We start from the raw sequence: 15,898 nt of genomic DNA, 5'->3' as shown, positions 1-15,898 counted from the left end.
CATTTTGAGGCTTAAGCTGTTCATTTGACTTTATTAGGAGGTAGAGATCTGCCTTTGAGTCCACGGTAAAAAAAAAAAAAAGATAAATATAATAAAAAGGGGGGAAATCATTTGATAGTGATCACTATATGGTTAAGCAAATGAGTCTCACTAGTTTTAAAGACAAACTTGGGAAAGGGTGAATTAAACAAATATCTAAATATCCTGCTTTATCAGAGAAGTCAGAAAAGTTGAGGAATGAAAAACATAACAGACAAAAGGAGGTCAATTTTAAACCTGAAGATTTTAGAGACCCATTTCTACTGGGAGATGGAGTGGGCTGTACACTGAGTAATTCTAGGAGAGTCACACGTACCTATATGCAGCACAATTGCTGTCTAGAGTACAATCCCCATATGGGGGGTGTCTGCAAAGTGTTGGAGATGCACAATCCAAGACAGGCTCTAAGTTGTTTGGCAGCAAGAAGTTTCATAAGGCCCTTCTCAGCTTAGGTCTACTGATTAGATGTTTAAAAGATCACAGAGGTTTGTTGTTGTGGCGGTGGTTAGAACCACACAAACACTGCAATTGAAAAAACTCAGCTAGATCCATCCTCAGAGTAGAACTGAGTGAAATGCTTGTCCAGACATCAACAGGGTTGGTATTTTAGTTTCTCTTTTATAAGACCTATAACTTGCCCACAGTGCCCTACAGTAGTTCCCTTAATATAAACTATGATAATCTAAGCTTTGATGCATTACATTTTTTTAAAAAAATAATAACCATAGGCACTTAGATCATTTTATAAATGTATCTGGAATTTTTTTAGGAAGAAAAAAAAATCTGGTAATCTTTATTTAACCAGAAGATGGGAGTGTCAAGTGTGTTTTCTAGGCATAGGGATGTTGAGACCGATTTGAAACAATGAAGCCCTTGGAATTTGGTTTGAGAAAAAACTCAGCCACACAGCAGTGTAAATAGACATTTAGAGTCTTTTAGAACTTAGAAGATTAACTACATAATTACAGACATTTTAGCTCCGTTTCACCTTTACATGCCCATGGTATTGTCCTTTTGGTTGTAGAAAGTGCAGGACTCAGGCAGGAATACTGGGTCAGAGTAAGGTTAAGAGATGAATCACCCTTAGAATATGGTGCAGAAACTTTTGTTTGCCCCATTATCCTCAAAGCCTAGAAAATACTTGGCACATAAAAAGCACTCAATACATAGATCTTGATTGAAAATTGAATGAATGATCACTTAACTTGCTCTACAACATCCATCCCTGAAATGGGGAAGAATTAATAGTGAATCATCCTCAGACCTTGAGTGAAAACTTAGCCTGAGGGTAACTGAATTAGGTTATAATAATAAATGTGTTTGACCTGAAAATTTCCTTTATGGTTCAGGAAGATCTGCCTATAGAAGCAGCTCATAGTGTGGAAACTACTCAGTTTAACATTCAATAGACCATTTCTATCCTGACATCAATAGCAGGCTTCATGTGTACTTAATTTTATTCTTAGCATGGATGAAATTTGAGATAACAAGAGTTCTTCTTTCATCTAGCTTATGTAAGTGAAATGATCCATCTTCACACTAAATTCTGTCTCTATTGATTCCAACCACAGGTAACTTCTTTGATTTCACATTACGGGCAGGGAATGGAGATAAAGATTCCTCAAAATATTCAGTCCTGAAGGAAAATGAATTTAATCCGTATGTTTTTATTTACCCCGGAAGCAGGTATTCTAAAGGATGAGTCAGGAACTCTATCCTGTCCTTCCCTGTAGGAAAGATTTCAAAGGAAGATTCAACACCATCTGATTATTTTGTAGAAATAGAGTTGTGAGTAGATGACTAATGGAAATCATCTTTTGATTTGGCTTTCAGGCTACATTCTTCACATTTACTCTGATGTCTTAACTGGAGACAGAAAGTTACACCAGCAGATCTGGTTATAAGCAAATGACAGCGTCTTTAGTATTCCCTTCAAGGAATGTTTAACTCACCATCTGCTGAGAAACCAAAAGCTGTAATTTTAGTTGTGGAGGTTTGCCTCACTTTCATTTATTCAAGCAGGTAATATGTATTGGTCGCCTACTATGTGCCCACACTATGCTACAAGTTGGGCATCCGTGATGTGAGGCTAGCTCTATCTAGGACGAGGAAACCATCGCAAACTGCAAGGTAGTCTGTTCATGAGCATGAACTAGATTCAACTTGTATCGTTCAGAACTTTCTGTGTGCCAGCCACTTCCATATTTGCTCTTCCATGTGATTCTCCTATTTTAGAAAATTTTAAAAATCAGGTAGAGTGATTCGGTCAGCTCAAGATAATGGAGTTAGGAAACAGGCCTCCTCCACATACTGAGTTCTCCCTACCAAGCCCCATTCTGCTGCATTTACTACCTTAGAACTGGCTCTCCTAAATCAGCATTTTCTCTTCCACATTACATGCCAGATTTGAAGGGGAAAAATGAGGCAAGTAAACATATTTTATGAGGGCCAAGAAATTCTCTAAAGAAATAGATTAAATTTTAAAAGAGCAATAAAATTCAGAAAGTATAATAATTTGAGAAAATAGCTAATGAAGGTAGATAAAAATATATTAAACATAAAACTAACTTTTAAATTTTTGATGAGATAAAGGGATCCCTATGAACTAAACTAAATATTTGATAGACTAAAAAGGTTAAAAGCTAAAAATGTGAAACTAAGTTCTTTCATGTCTTAAGAGAGGGGTCACGGGTAGAAAACCCTAATTAGAACTTCTGGCACATAGATCTCTTGAGCCCAAAATTCAGACTAGAAGCCTGTACATTGTATACAATATTTTTTCAGGCCAGAAAAGAGGGTCCTCGGTTTAGCATGCAATTTCCCTTCAAAACCTGGTATTTGACATCCTCTTCTTACTGTCTGATTTCAGTGTGTCTCCTAAGCCATAAGAGCCTATGTATGTCTGGGTAAAAATACTTGCTACATACACTATGCTAAAGTCATTAGTTACTTTTCAATATTCCCCATAGATGACTGACTGTCGTAGAGGACAAAGACTGGATCCTCATAGTTAATATGTATTGCATGTATATAGCCATATGCCAGGTACTGTTTAAATTTTTTAAAATGCTTTTTCTCACTTGATTCTAAAAACAAGTCTGTAGTCTCTTATTTTTCACATAAGAAAACAGGTAACAAGCAAGAGATTAAGTAACATGCTCAAGGCTGACAACCAGTAACTAAATCTAGAATTCAGATCCAGTGAGTCTAGATCCAAAGCCTTATCATGTAACCACACAGGGCCTCCTCTATTATTCATATTCTTATTCCCAAGCTCTAGCCTGATCCCTATAAGAAACAGATGCTAAATAAGTGTTGGACTGATGATTGAATGAAAGCTCAAAGCAGTTCCTCCTTTACCACTCCCCTACCGCCTTATATCTCAACCTTCATAGCAGGAGATTGATTGCCAACTTAAAATTAAATTAGATTGCTTTCCTTAACTACACCCTGACTAACTTGTGAAGGGAGACAGCTCAGAAATATATGATGTGGCAAGGGGATAGCAGTCCAGAACTAAGTTCTCCACACATACCCCATTGAGTGCTATTTGAGAGTCGGCTGTCTTTGCTAACACATACTTAGCTCCAAATATCTCAAGATCTTCATGAAATATTCATGGCTTTATGTTTATGAAACCCTCATTGCAATTCATAAATACTAACAATAATATTTTACCAAGAGCAAAATAAAGGCTTATAGAATTAAGTGATTTAACTTGGCAAAGATCTATCAGTAAATCTCTAGCTAAGACTGAAATAGAGGCTATAAATCTGACCATGTAGTCTCAAGAGGGAAGAACTCATTTTCTCAGACTAGCTCACCATCTTGCTGCTTACCTACATTTTTCTTCTTTCTAGTTCTTTTTTTATATTTTTCCTGTGCTCACATTCCCACCCTCTGCCACACATAAGGACTATGAAGTAGGAAGAATAGGACAACCCCTGTAGGATGCATAAAGAAGAAAAATCCTAAATCCCTCAGAGAACATTCACCTTTTTCCTGGAACTACTTAGTAGTTATAATCATGTCTCTTAAAGCTTACTCTGTAGGTAAATCGAGTGTTTTCTTAAATGGGCCCAAAGGCAAAAACTTTCTTAGCACAGCCGTCTGTCAGAACTATCCCAGGATTCTAACATTCTATACTTTTTCATCCATCTTAACCCCAAAACAATAAGACCAACAAAATGTAAAGTCAACCTTCCATTGATATTTTTCCAGTATTAACCAAGTAATGCTGTCCTTTATTAAAACCTTCTCACTATGTAAGATACAGTCAGAATATAAACAAGTGATGTCAAAAATGAAAAAGAAAATATAATTGTATCATTAAATAAATCTTTCTAAGTCTTCTTCACAGTATTAGAAACCTAATTATCATAATAGAATAAACCTGAAAGATATAAGTATTCTTTAGTCAACAAATTAACTTCAAATCATAATATTGAACAGATAATAATGTAAAGATCAACTGGTTTTCAGAGCCACCAAAAAGTATCAGTGTGATTTAGATAGCCTTAAAATGTTAACAGAAAATCAACATTTGACATATTAATATATTTAAAGTTTATGCTGAAAATGCATTAAAATTTAATAAGAAAAAATAAAATTATTCTAAGGTTCCAAATTAAGTAGAATTAATGCCACAAACAACGTATCAGTTTCACTGACCTAAAAATTCTAAAGTACCGTGGGAAGAAATTGCACAACTTTTCACTGGTATGATAATAACTATCCTGATTGAAAAAATGAACTATGATTAGTTGTCACTTTTTTGAGTTAGTATTGAAAATGTTTTAATATTTTCTATTAATAACAATCTAAATGCCTATAATTTTAATAAATTAATTATACAGACGTCTATTCACACTTCTTTGTTAAAAGAGTGAATAACCGAAGAAAGCAAGCAAAGATATATAAAAAGTTTTTCAGTTCTTTTGAAATATAATTGGGTATATGGGAAGATATTCAGTGTGCATTATAAAAATACATATATATCCATATATCAAAAAAAAGTAACATTCATGAGAGCTATGTGCCCTTAGCTATACTTTGGTAAGGAGCACTCAATATTACGTAGATAATTAGGATTCAGTGAGAAGTGAACTATGCAATTTTGTATTTCTCTAAAGCTGGAGTATTGTATTGTAATCTATAATCAATATCTTCATTACAGGCATTCCTATTTGCACAGCATTGCATATCTTGCATGCTTTAAAATATTTTTAATGTGCAGCCACAAAATCAAGTCTTGAATTTTCTCTTTGCCATCCTCTAAATTAAGTGCCACAAGTTTCTCTAAAATACAAGGAAAAGACAATTAACTTGAGGCAATCTTATTTATGCCAAGCCTTTTCTTGAAGATTTGCAAACAATTCTGCAAGGATTTAAAGAGTCTAACAAGCAGTTTTATTTGAAAAAAAAAATCTCTCAAATGACTAAATATCTCTTGCCTTTTATTATTTTGGCTTCTGAGTTTTGCTCCAAAAGAAGGGGAGGAATTCCTGAGAGACTGACTATATGATCTCCAAGGTTCCTACCAGCTCTAAAAGTCTGTCCTTCTGTGAAAACAGATTGATGAAGATAATGCCCAAGAAAGATTTTATTGCAAAATCACTTCCGTCTGACTCAGGTCTTACAACTTAAGGTTTGAACTAAGGATATTTTAAAGTCAAATAAGAATGTTTCTGCATTATGCATAAATTGATTAACCAGATTTCTTTATCTCCTAAAAACATTTCTCCTAAGACTTTGAAGATACATTTTCTTAAAATAGACTTGCTTTTTTTGTTGTTTTATTTTCCTTTTCCCCCTCTTACTTTTTCTTATAATTATATTCTTCGTGGTGGTTCAAATGTATTCCTCCTGAAATATTAAAACCTCAGCTTCTTACCACCTCCTTGGCACTATTCTAGCATGCTCTTAAATGGGTTTCATCATTCATCTGCAATGAGCCATATTATTTCATTTTAAACAATTAGGCCTGACACCCATATTCAAGGAAAATTAATCGATATTTTACTCAGAATTACTTGAATTTTCCCTTTTTATTCCTGTTTCTATAATCCAGATAAGACTTCATTTTTTAAGAAAGTATGTTTTTATTGATTTTAGAAACAGAAGGAGGGAGAAAAATATTGATTGGCTGCCTCCTGCAAGCCCCTGGAGATCAATGCCTGGGACGCTGCTCAATCAACTGAGCCACACCTGCCAGGCAACACATTTCTAAAGAAAAGCTACCAATCTACACACAGAATAGTAGCAAACAAGATCAACCTTGGGAAAACAGGTAAGAAAGTAAACCATAAACAAATAATCCTGCAATAAGAGGTGTATTATCCAAAATAAGTTTTTGCTACATTCCTGGCTTTAATCCCCCTAAAACAATATTTCATTTAACAACTAAATATCCATATTATAAAACCCATACACATTCAATAAGCAGAACAGCAGTTATTCTTTCAGTATGTGAGTTGCAAAATGTTCCTACCCTATGTTCTCTGCTCCTGCTGAAATAACTTCCAACAACCATACTAACAGCTTTCAAACAAGATCTAGTCTCTCTGAGTTTTAGGAACACACACACTCCGCTCTGAATCCCACAGTCACTATTAGTTTCTGCCTGTCTTCTCTTATATTCACAACCACATATGGGAAAAGCCACCAGGGCCATAGATGCTGCACCCTCTCACCTTTAGCTTGTGCCTCAGTCCACCTCAGTTTCCCTGTAGATCCCACTTCTCCAGTGAAAGTGCACATCCAAAGGGTTGCCAAGTTGCCAAAAGCTAGCGGAAAACTTTTGCTCTCCTGACTTCCCACCTCTTCTCTGGCTTCGTCTTTTCCACCTAACTTTTAATGCCTCATCTCTTCAGAGGCAAATGTTTCTCATTCTCCACTCTCTCCCTCAGTGGTCTCCTTCCCTCACGTGGTTTTCTTACGCAAACTCCTCCTTACCTTATGGTTGGCTTCATACTTTTTTCTTCTGAGCTCCAGGTACAAATATACAACTCCTTAATTAACATCTCAAGTTGGATGTTTCGTAATAACTAACCAGCTAACTAGCTCCTAGGATCGCCATCCCCCTTACCTGCTTCTTCTTTGTCTTTCCATATTTTGTTGCTCCTAGAGGACATGTGAAGTCATCCTTGATTCCTAACTATTCCATTCCAAACAGTGATCAGGTGCTGCTCATTCCACCTCCAAAGTCTCACACGTGTTTATTGTTTTCTCTGTCTTCTGCCCTCCATTCACCTGACCATCATCTCTCCCCCTGACAATTGGTCCTTCTAGTAAATTGTCTCCTCATATCCATTCTCCATATATTAGTGAAAATAATATTTCAAAAATTCAAATCAGGTCATGCTACCAGTTTAAAAGCTTTCTATATCTGCCCATGAGGATTTAGAATATTACTACACAATCCCCATGATTGAGACAGGGCTTGCCCAGCCCGCCCTAACTTGTACCTTTCCTCCTCGCTCCATACACAGCAGGAAAACTGATTTTCTTTCAGTTCTTCAGTGGTGCCATGCTCTTTGTCAATGCAGAGTCTTTGTCTTTGCTGTGCCTATCATCTCCCAGGAGCTAGTGAACACTTCTTCTTCCTTCAGACCACAGTTAAACATTACTTTCTGCACTCCTCTCAACTCCCTGGACCTGGTTATGGGTACTCATTATAGCACTCCCATAGCATCCCATATTTCTTCTTTACAATGGTAACACTCAACACAAACATAGTTAAGTAATTATTTGTGTAATTTTTGTTTAATTTCCATGTGTGATTGGATAGTTTAAGATATTCATTGATTTCCCCCCAGATAGTTGTTATGCTTTGGTTCCCCCACATCAGGCTACCAGACCATGAGGCATATAAAGGGGTGATAATTACAGTAAAAAATAGATAAACAACAGTCAAATTCTTGTCTCTTGAGTTTTAAAATCCAAAACTTTAATATACAGTCATCAGCCATGCAGTTCATCCCACCCAACATACCAGCCTGGAAGACTAACCATTCCAAGACAGGGGAAGAACAGAGCCAATGGGATGCATTAGATCAGTGATGGCGAGCCTATGACACGCGTGTCAGAGGTGACACGCGAACTCATTTTTTGGTTGATTTTTCTTTGTTAAATGGCATTTAAATATATAAAATAAATATCAAAAATATAAATCTTTGTTTTACTATGGTTGCAAATATCAAAAAATTTCTATATGTGACATGGCACCAGAGTTAAGTTAGGGTTTTTCAAAATGCTGACACGCCGAGCTCAAAAGGTTCGCCATCACTGCATTAGATGTTGGTAGAGCCCTATTCTGAGATGTGAGGAGACAAAATGGGAGGACTTCTAGATGGTTTGGGGGAATCTGAGGGTAGTCTGAGATAACTAGCATGATGACCAAATTCCATGTGAATAAAGATAGAACTCTTATGGTAAAATATATTTTCATGGAAAGTCCTTTTCTGAGTATTGTAAAGAATGCAGAAATAGACAACATTTTGAAAATTAAATAGTTGCATTTGAGCCATGGTAAGTAATAGCATTATAACAAGTGGCACAATTAAAAGAGGGTTTTTTAATCCTTTTTTGCTACATATAATTAATCATATGTAATATATTTTCACATGTAATTATACAATTATTGCATACAGTAATACAATAAATATTATTAAAGGGTGCAATATAGAAACACATATTTTAGAGACAAAAATCTCACCGTGTAACTTCAAAGTATACTAATCTAGCTAATTGGCTTTGTTTCTCACTGTTTGAATTTATAATTAAATGTATATTTTAAAAAGATTTAAAAATAGATTTCAAAAAAGCTATAATATATTTTATTCTGAAAAACATGTGGGTCATATACTTTAAACATAATTTGGTTAATAAGCTACTTTATGTTTCAAAAATAGTGCAATCAAAGCCTCCATTTTTAAATTTCAGGAAGCTATTACTAGAAAATGTTTAACTTCTTCCAAACGGATCAATTTTAGTTGCTTTTAACCATTTTTCCCTATGATTTTGTGGTTATTATGTCATATGACTTGAGACCCCTGCACAACAATACACATATGAGATACTTAAGGCATGTTTGATGTTTGCTACCCTTTTCTGAAAGAGTGGATTGTTTTCCATGAGGATAAAAAAGACATTACGTGAAGTCTGTTTCTTTAGATGACCAATGGATAAACCCAAGCAAGAAGAGTAAATGGAAATAATTGGATGTCTCATTCCTTATGACTTAATCTTAGAACTCCTATGTGAATAGTACCATCTGAGTACAGATTGAAGCTAAGCTGGTTAAAGATTCTGAAATTCAGGGTTTGCATACCTTTTTTATTCTCCAGTTTATTTCTTAATATTTCTTAGTGTATTAAATAATTTAAAAGATTTGCTATCACACCCTTAATATAAAAAAGGAAAACTCTAAAGGAATATAATGGGACAATATAGGCAGTGAAAGAATGACTATGAACATTAAAATATTGTTGGGGTCATGGATTTAAAAGATGTGTAAGTATTCTCCCCCAAACTTCCCAGCTTTCTTTATTTTCCTATGACACTGAACTTTTTAATCATGTTGAAGATTTTATTTATTTTTTTAATTTTAATCATGTTGAAGATTTTAGACCAAAACTTCTCTGTAATGATGCTGGGAAATATAAAAACTAAACATTTCCAGACGAGCCCACAGGCAATTCCAATACCCATGTATACAAACCTCATCTACTCTTTTTAAGAGTAGCTTTCCTCAATGGATGAATACAGTGACACAATTTAAGTAAGTGTCTAAATTACCACCACTCTGGTTCACATAATATATCTTTTCAAAAAATCCTGAAAAGTTACTACAGGCACATTACCCATCAGGCTGTCAGGTCTAGAAACCATATGTTCAACTAGACCATAGAAAACATTACTACAGGTAGAGCATATGCTTGGCAAAGCCATGGATCACCATCTGGGCCCTGCTTCTTCCAGGAAGCTCCAGCTGGGTGACAGAATGGCATCTTTCCAATGGCAATGGTTCCCTTTGGGTCATCAGAGAATCAAACGAGTATGGGTCATTTAAGGCTCAGACAGACCATGTGATCATCATGCAGACACATGTTATAGGTAGATGTTATGAATGGGCCAAGCCTGATATTTCCTTCATGGTGTGTTCTTTGGCGTCCTTCAAGCATTCCCATTATCCCAATTATGCACCAACTAATTAATTATCTGTTTAGACTTAGTGGGACAAACGCAGGTGACCAGGAGTCAGCAATAACAGCCTATCCCCTGGTACTTCAATGTCTAGACAGCTGAGCCAAACTGGAACACATGAACACACAAGACAGAATTAGTATGCAATCACACAGGGTTTATTTACCTATTCCTAGTGGGTCCTAGGCTCCAGCAAAGGCCACCCAGCGATGCACACCAAAAGACGGACGACAAAGATGGAGACAGACAGGTGGCCACAGTTGGTTCAGGCTCGCACGGCAGAGCAGTCAATCAGGGGCTTGTCTCACGGAGTGACATGGAGTCCTCCTCTCATCAGGCAGGAGATGTCCACTGAAGAAAATCTGTTGCTTATATAGCCGGTGGTAAACAACTTGTGTCTTATCAGTGTGGGCCAGATGGTGTGCCTTGTGCTAGGAGCAGGGTGTTTATGTTTTAAGGGCTTAGGGCATTCACATCAAGATAGTGGGGCGTTCACCACATTTTGGAAGTTACAGAGTATTGGGGTCTTCACACAGCAAACAGTTCACACATTAATTATTTCACACAATAATTATTTCCACACATCAGAGGGGTTTCCTTATGACCATAACATTATTATAAAACCCATTCTCCAACCCAGTTTGGAGATTGCTGGTCACTTTGACTTTACCTTTGTTTTTCAATGACACAATATTCAGGTTCCACAACTATTAGGAGTCCAGTCTGTGCCTGTGCCTCGTTTGACCTTATGTAAGGTAAACCTATTTCCTTCCTAACCTTCTTAAAAGAGGTTTAACGGAATTTGGAATTTTTCTATTACAAAAATTCTTAAGTTTTTGTCAAAAGATATTTGAAATACCATATTGAAATTATGTACTCACATCCCTCACCACCACCTCCAAGTAACTGAATCACATAAATAAAACATTACATAGAAAGTGCTTTGCTACAATTTATGGGTGGTAAATTTAACAAGAGCTGGCTTCATTGTAGGAAAATTCAACTTATCTTTTCCTGATCCTTTTATTCTATACAGAAAAAGAAATTTATGTCAGTTTTTAAAAAAATCTATTACTGCTTCTCATAACTGAATCCATTATTTTTCTCAGCGATCAATCAGGTAAAAACAAGAATAATACATTGCTTGGACAGAACCATGAACATAAACATCTCCAAGAATCAAATGTAGAAAGTTAAATGGATTTCAGGTGGTATTAAAACAAGAAAGGATCATCTTTATACATTTAAAAAATCAGATCTTACTAAAAAATGTATTATTATTAGCTGCTACAAAAAGATAAGTTATATAGTATTTCATTGTTCACAATTAGACAGGATGACTTTCAATAATTGAACTTGTCCTATACATAGTCAACTGATTAAAAATATCAGTGGTTACCTGATTTTATAAATAATTTCTCTTCATAAAAGCATCAAGGGGATCTATAATAGTTAACTCCACATGACCCACTTTAGTTTCAGAAAAATTTGAGTTAATGTACACACACCTACTTTATATATATATATATATATATATATATATATATATATATATATATATATATATATATCAGCTATATAAAGTTCTCAGGGAATTTTCTCTTTAATTAATAATATCCAGCATCTAATATTTTCTAATTTTATTCAGATAAGCTAACCTCCCAACTTGTCTCCAGAAAAGATGACCACATTTCCAACCAACTGGCACTTAGCATTCACATTAAGCCTATTATTGGTCCAGGGCTGGGCATATGACCCCAATTTCTCTGGACAGAAAAGGAATGCTTCTTATGTAAGATGAAAATGCAGAGATAGCAGTTTCCCATTCTCTCTTACCAAATGAGAAGAGAACAGGGAGCTTCAGCTGCTACTGGCAGCAACCCGTGACTGTGAGAATTCGGACAATGCTGGTGGCAGAGGGAAGAGTGGGAAAGGACTTGGGTTTTAGTTAAGATCATTGAACTGCAGCTAATGGCATTCTGCCTAGAGTCGTCCCTACCTCCTGTGTTCCAGTTAGAAAATTTACAAGTTTAGTGATTGTTTAATCCACTTTGAATTGGGGTTTCTGTAACTCTTTGATGTGTTCTTCTTCCCCTTTAAAAGAAGTGACAGAATACACTTCTGTTTTCTCCTGGCTTGTTTTGTTCATATTAATCTTTACATCAGAAAATCTTTGAATATGCATTTGATTTTGCAACTACCTTTTAGCACTGTCCCAAACCACCTAATGAAGAACAAAATTTAATACACCCATTGCTTAAGAAGATAGTAATATTCTTACCAAAGTTAATACACATTTAAGATGATTAAAAACCCTCTTATCTTACCAGACAAAAAATATAGTTTCATAACCAAGGTCAGACATTATTCAGAGCTTGACCTGTTTCGTAGTCAATTTTAAACTCTGGTCTATAGGTCAAAGGTAAGTTGTTGTTGTTTTTTTAATTCTTCAGAAATTGTAGGCCATGGCAATCCTACGGCTCTCCTCTTGTTTTTCTAAACTATTTTGATACTTACTTCTCAGATATTCAGGCTAATAGATGTTTCTTGCATATTTCCACAGATAATAACTCATCAGCTTTGCAATCTGATTCTTAACATTAAGAGATTAAAACTAATGTAGATGATTCTCAGATGACACATACTGAGGTATAGAAAATTCCATCATTTCCTTCTACAAAATGAGAGAAATTTTAATTCTTTTTCTCAACAGCTGCTTCATTTTTTATGCACAGGAAAAAATATGGGCAATTACTCCAAGTACAATCAAGTCATTTAACATGGCTTTACCATCATTGTAGTTGCAGGATATTTAAAAAGAGGGGAAAAATCTCAAAGCACGGGTCCTGCTGTGCAGCAAAGCAATCAAATTCCTTCATAATAACAGTCTGATGGGATTCAGCAATCTGACGAATAATGAATAACCACTTTAATCAGTAAACAGGAAAATGCTACAACAGTCACTGAGTAAAAATTGACTATCATTTGTTGATCCTGTTGATCGGCATTTCAAACAATAAATAGAAATGTAAGTATCTTTTAAAAAGAAAAATAACTTTGTTTAGTGTGTTTGATTTTTTCAGGCAGTGAGAAAATGATAGGCCATCTTAGACTGTCCTGTAGTGTTGTCCAGTCAATAAAATGTGCAAGTAATTTTTTTTTTTAATAATACATGGCCGAATTGATCTTTCACTTGAGTATGTCAAGATAAACTCATTTTGCAGCTGGTTAATAAGGTTGTATCTCTGGACTGATTATTGAACTTCATTTCTACTTCATTATTTGATTCTCTTCTTTACTGTTCATCTTACAAAGCTATTTGTATCTGAATATGAGGAGTGTGCTTCAATATAGTCCTCAAGTTTCAAATACAGTTCCTCAAATGTTGGCCGTTCCTTAGGCTCTGCATTCCAGCACTCCAACATGATGTTGTAGAATGGCAGTGGACAGTTAGATGGTTGAGGGAGTCTATAGTTAAGAAGCAACTTCTGGATTACCTGAGCACCTGCCATTCCTAAAAATGTTGAATAAAATCAACAACAAAAATAAAACAAGTTAAAGATAAGGTTATTAAGTTAATGGACACTTATACTCTCTAGATTACAAAGCAAATTGATTTCCTTGACGGTGAATATATGAGGTCTACCATCCTCTTCCCAGGTTGCAGAGGTTAAACTAATTCCTGTGGCAAGTAATGTCTATAAGACTGCAATTCAAGAGCAAAGGAGGAGGAGGAGGCAATAAACCACATCGTTAATGCAAATCATCATCATCAGATTTTACCTCTTATGCTCCCAAAGACAGGTGAGGTGGTCATCCTCACCACTCTGCCCTCTAAGTCTGGGTGAAGCTGTTAAAGTCACAACTAAATAAGGGATCTGCAGCAGAAAGGCCTACTTCAGAATTAATTACTCACCACTATAAGGTGTTTGGCCATAAGTAATGATTTCAAAAAGAAGGATTCCAAATGACCACACATCGGACTTAATGCTGAACTTATTAGTACGAATGGCTTCAGGTGCAGTCCACTTCACTGGCAGCTTTATTTCATGTTTAGCTTCATAAATGTCTTCATTATCTACCTGTTAACGCATTAAGAAATCAAGCTAAGTTAAAGTGATGTATATTTTTGCCACCCTCATTCATCTATAACCTGCTTCGCATTAAAATTTAGAGGGAAAAGATTCAAAATGAGCATAGTAGCAAATTCCAAAGCTGAGATACAAGCCTAAAAAAAAATCTGTGAGAAGTTATTAATAAAATAATACTTGAAAGCCTACTGTGTGCTAAAAATAGCACTGAAAGCATTCTACTGCATATGGGAGAATTTGTGTGTGATAATACTGGCTTTACATCTTGTCTTTAGCAAATTCTTTTTAAAAAATTAAAGCAAAGCCTGTCTGTTTATTATTTACTGCTGGCATTAACTGACTTTGATAATTACATTCTAACACTGAAAAGTGGGATCCAAATGAATTAAATTAATATATTAACTCACTGGGATCCTAATTAATTTACAAAAAGAAATGATGAATTCATGAAGATCAAAAGAGAATCATTTATTTATTATGTTTCATGCCCTATACCTATAATTTTAGGGTACAATGTAGAAATAAAAAATTAAATTTAGAGAAAATCACCTAGCCTGGCTGGCATAATTCAATGGTTGAGCATCGACCTATGAACCAGTAGGTCACGGTTCAATTCCTGGTCGGGGCATATGCCCAGATTGCGGGCTCGATCCCCAGTGTGGGGCATGCAGGAGGCAGCCAATCAATGATTCATCATTGCTGTTTCTCTCTCTCCCTTTCCCTTCCTCTCTGAAATCAATAATAATAATAATAAAACATTATAAAGAAGAAGAAGAAGAGGAAGAAGAAGAAGGAGGAGGAGGAGGAGGAGGAGGAGGAGGAGGAGGAGGAGGAGGAGGAGGAGGAGGAGGAGAAGGAGAAGGAGAAGGAGAAGGAGAAGGAGAAGGAGAAGGAGAAGGAGAAGGAGAAGGAGAAGGAGAAGGAGAAGGAGAAGGAGAAGGAGAAGGAGAAGGAGAAGGAGAAGGAGAAGGAGAAGGAGAAGGAGAAGGAGAAGGAGAAGGAGAAGGAGAAGGAGAAGGAGAAGGAGAAGGAGAAGGAGAAGGAGAAAAACAACACCGAATAGTATATAGTCTATATCAATGTCTTTTGGACCAGGAATTAAAAAGACCATGATTGCTGGAAGCGTGAATATTACTCTGGCATAAAGTGAGCAAAAGTAGGTCAGGTAACTGTACCAAGTGTGCTGCTCTTAATAAGGGAAATAGACGCAGACAAACAAAGGCTACTGGTACTGAAAAATAGATCATTAATTCAACTACAAACTTAATTATATACTCTCCCATCTGGTTAATCATTATTTCCTCTATTTCTTTCTCCTTGGTGAAGGATTATAAACAGGAGGTAGTTTGTCTGTAAGGCCCTAGGCCAGTGATGGTGAACCTTTTGAGCTTGACGTGTCAGCATTTTGAAAAACCCTAACTTAACTCTGGTACCGTGTCACATATAGAATTTTTTTGATATTTGCAGCCATAGTAAAACAAAGATTTATATTTTTGATATTTATTTTATATATCTAAATGCCATTTAACAAAGAAAAATCTTCCAAAAAAATGAGTTCATAG

The 15,898-nt window shown here is 35.7% G+C and overlaps 1 protein-coding gene across 1 annotated transcript in view; it reads right to left on the bottom strand.

Moving 5' to 3' along the window:
* Window positions 1-10,381: 10,381 nt before the first annotated feature.
* The window catches only part of FRK (fyn related Src family tyrosine kinase), a 92,049-nt gene continuing 86,532 nt past the window's right edge, over window positions 10,382-15,898 (bottom strand). The window contains exons 7-8 of the mRNA XM_059700632.1: window positions 14,162-14,327; window positions 10,382-13,759 (exon numbers count right to left, since the gene is read on the bottom strand). Of these exons, the coding sequence (XP_059556615.1) occupies window positions 13,548-13,759; window positions 14,162-14,327 (378 nt within the window). The 3' untranslated portion in view covers window positions 10,382-13,547. The remainder of the gene's footprint in view (window positions 13,760-14,161; window positions 14,328-15,898) is intronic.

This window comes from Myotis daubentonii, chromosome 6, assembly GCF_963259705.1.
Source record: "Myotis daubentonii chromosome 6, mMyoDau2.1, whole genome shotgun sequence".
NCBI lineage: Eukaryota > Metazoa > Chordata > Mammalia > Chiroptera > Vespertilionidae > Myotis > Myotis daubentonii.
The sequence above is the reverse complement of the archived record's forward strand: the minus strand, read 5'-3'. Positions and strand labels throughout refer to the sequence as shown.